The 1,786-nt window shown below is 46.2% G+C and overlaps 1 protein-coding gene across 1 annotated transcript; it reads left to right on the forward strand.

Moving 5' to 3' along the window:
- Positions 1-180: 180 nt before the first annotated feature.
- On the forward strand, positions 181-691 carry H257_19153 (hypothetical protein; the record flags this gene model as incomplete). Its single annotated transcript, XM_009848301.1, has 2 exons — positions 181-550; positions 603-691. The coding sequence occupies 2 exons, from the start codon at positions 181-183 to the stop codon at positions 689-691; spliced, it is 459 nt and encodes a 152-aa protein (XP_009846603.1).
- Between the last annotated feature and the right edge of the window lie 1,095 nt (positions 692-1,786).

The following is a 1,786-nucleotide window of genomic DNA, read 5'->3' on the forward strand; positions in this document are numbered from 1 at the left end:
ACGCAGACCACGACTGGTGACACTCTTAAGACTGGTGACACTATAAGACAGCGATGGAACAGAATATGCAGTTTAAGCTCATTCAGTTGGCAATGCATTCCCTTTGACTACAATCGTCGCAAGAAAACGAAGTAGATTGGGCTGTCAAGATTTCCTCACTTTCGAAGCGGCCAAGGAGCAATGAAGACGGTGGTGTGTCTTGTCGAAGGGAAAATCTGTCGCATTGACGTCGGGGAAAGTAAGACCGTGGCTGACATCATTATAATGCTCGCGCGCCAGATAAACTATCCACTTCCCGCGTACTGCATAAAGGTATACCTGATGAAGCGAAACGGCAAGTGGCTCAAGACAGGGAGCCCTGAAGCCCAGCAGCTCATGCGATTGAGCATTCCGTTTAGTGTCCGAGCCACGATAATACTCCACGGAGCTATACGTCTCTCATCTGTGAACGACCCTGCATTTGGGTTCCTGGACACTGAAGATGTTGGCGACGACGACATCCACGTCTTGGTGCGGAATGTGACGTTGAAAGTTGCTCACCGTCGTATGCGTAAGTTGCAGCGCCCATTGCGTTGTATCGTCCTAATGTTCTCTCTGTGTAGATGAATTTGGGTGGTATGGAGTACCATATCATGTCACGGCATTGAGGTGGCTCCGTAAGCGGCTTTTGTCGACGAATGTGGGTCCGTAAGCGGATTACATCAACGAATAGCTTGACTGCGAAATACGACGCCAAGGCGAGTGTATACGACGCCCAGTCTAGTTGGTTTCAGTTGGGAGGTTGTTGGCGATTGTAAAGAATCCTGATTATCGGCAGGTGGAGAGTGGTATTGGGTTTACTCGAGTTTATCAAACGCAGACACCGCAGCTTTTGGGGATTAAGAACCGTGCTTCTGTGTCAAACGCATTTGTACTCGCCACGAGATGGTTCACGTTGTATTGTACAGTCTGTAGAAATGGTCGTGATTGATAATGGAATATGCGCGTAGATTCTCTACCAATGTGAGCCGCATCCAGCTCTCATCATGACGAGCCTCGCGAGCTTAGCGAATTGGTTGCTTTAATAGTCTGCGAGAAGAGAGTAGTGTAGCGACGATAAAGGAGTGCTCTACAACACTGCTCTATTATTAATTCTCCAATAGAATATATTTATTTTGCGCCAAAAAGTATATTTCGAGGTATGGTGCACGTCATCTATAAACTACCAACTTGTCACAAAATTTTCTGGCGGCTATTTCGTCTTCATTTCACAAAATTTATACTCCCTCCGTGTCACTATAAGTGCGCGACTTAGAGGAGGGTTGACATGACTTCTCATTATATTCTCAAGACATTCTTAACAATCGAAATCGCTCTCTTGGGTTCAAAATTAGTCGCTCTGATTGGACCATTCGAAAGCCAGTGCCAAAACGCCCGATTTGATCCAACTTCGAGCGGGAAATTCAACGAAATGAAGTCGCTGTGATCATTTCAATACATCAATAGAATACTTTATATAAAACAAACACTCAGAATGACAAACATTCAGGAATGACCGTCAAAAAGCGCAACCTGACGAACAGCAAGCGCGAGGCCGTACAGCTGTACTCCGTGAAGTGCTGCTGCACAGCAACAGCAGCTACTTGGTCAGGCTTCCCAATGGCCTCAGTCAAACACTCGCAGCCAAGTACAACTGCCACCCTGCCACGGTACGACGCGTGATTGGTCCTGAGACATGCATTTTGATTGTTATGATTGGACAATTGTATCGTTACACCTTTATAAATGCATGATCGTTATAGGATCT

Source organism: Aphanomyces astaci (genome assembly GCF_000520075.1).
Source record: "Aphanomyces astaci strain APO3 unplaced genomic scaffold supercont1.378, whole genome shotgun sequence".
Lineage (NCBI taxonomy): Eukaryota > Oomycota > Saprolegniomycetes > Saprolegniales > Verrucalvaceae > Aphanomyces > Aphanomyces astaci.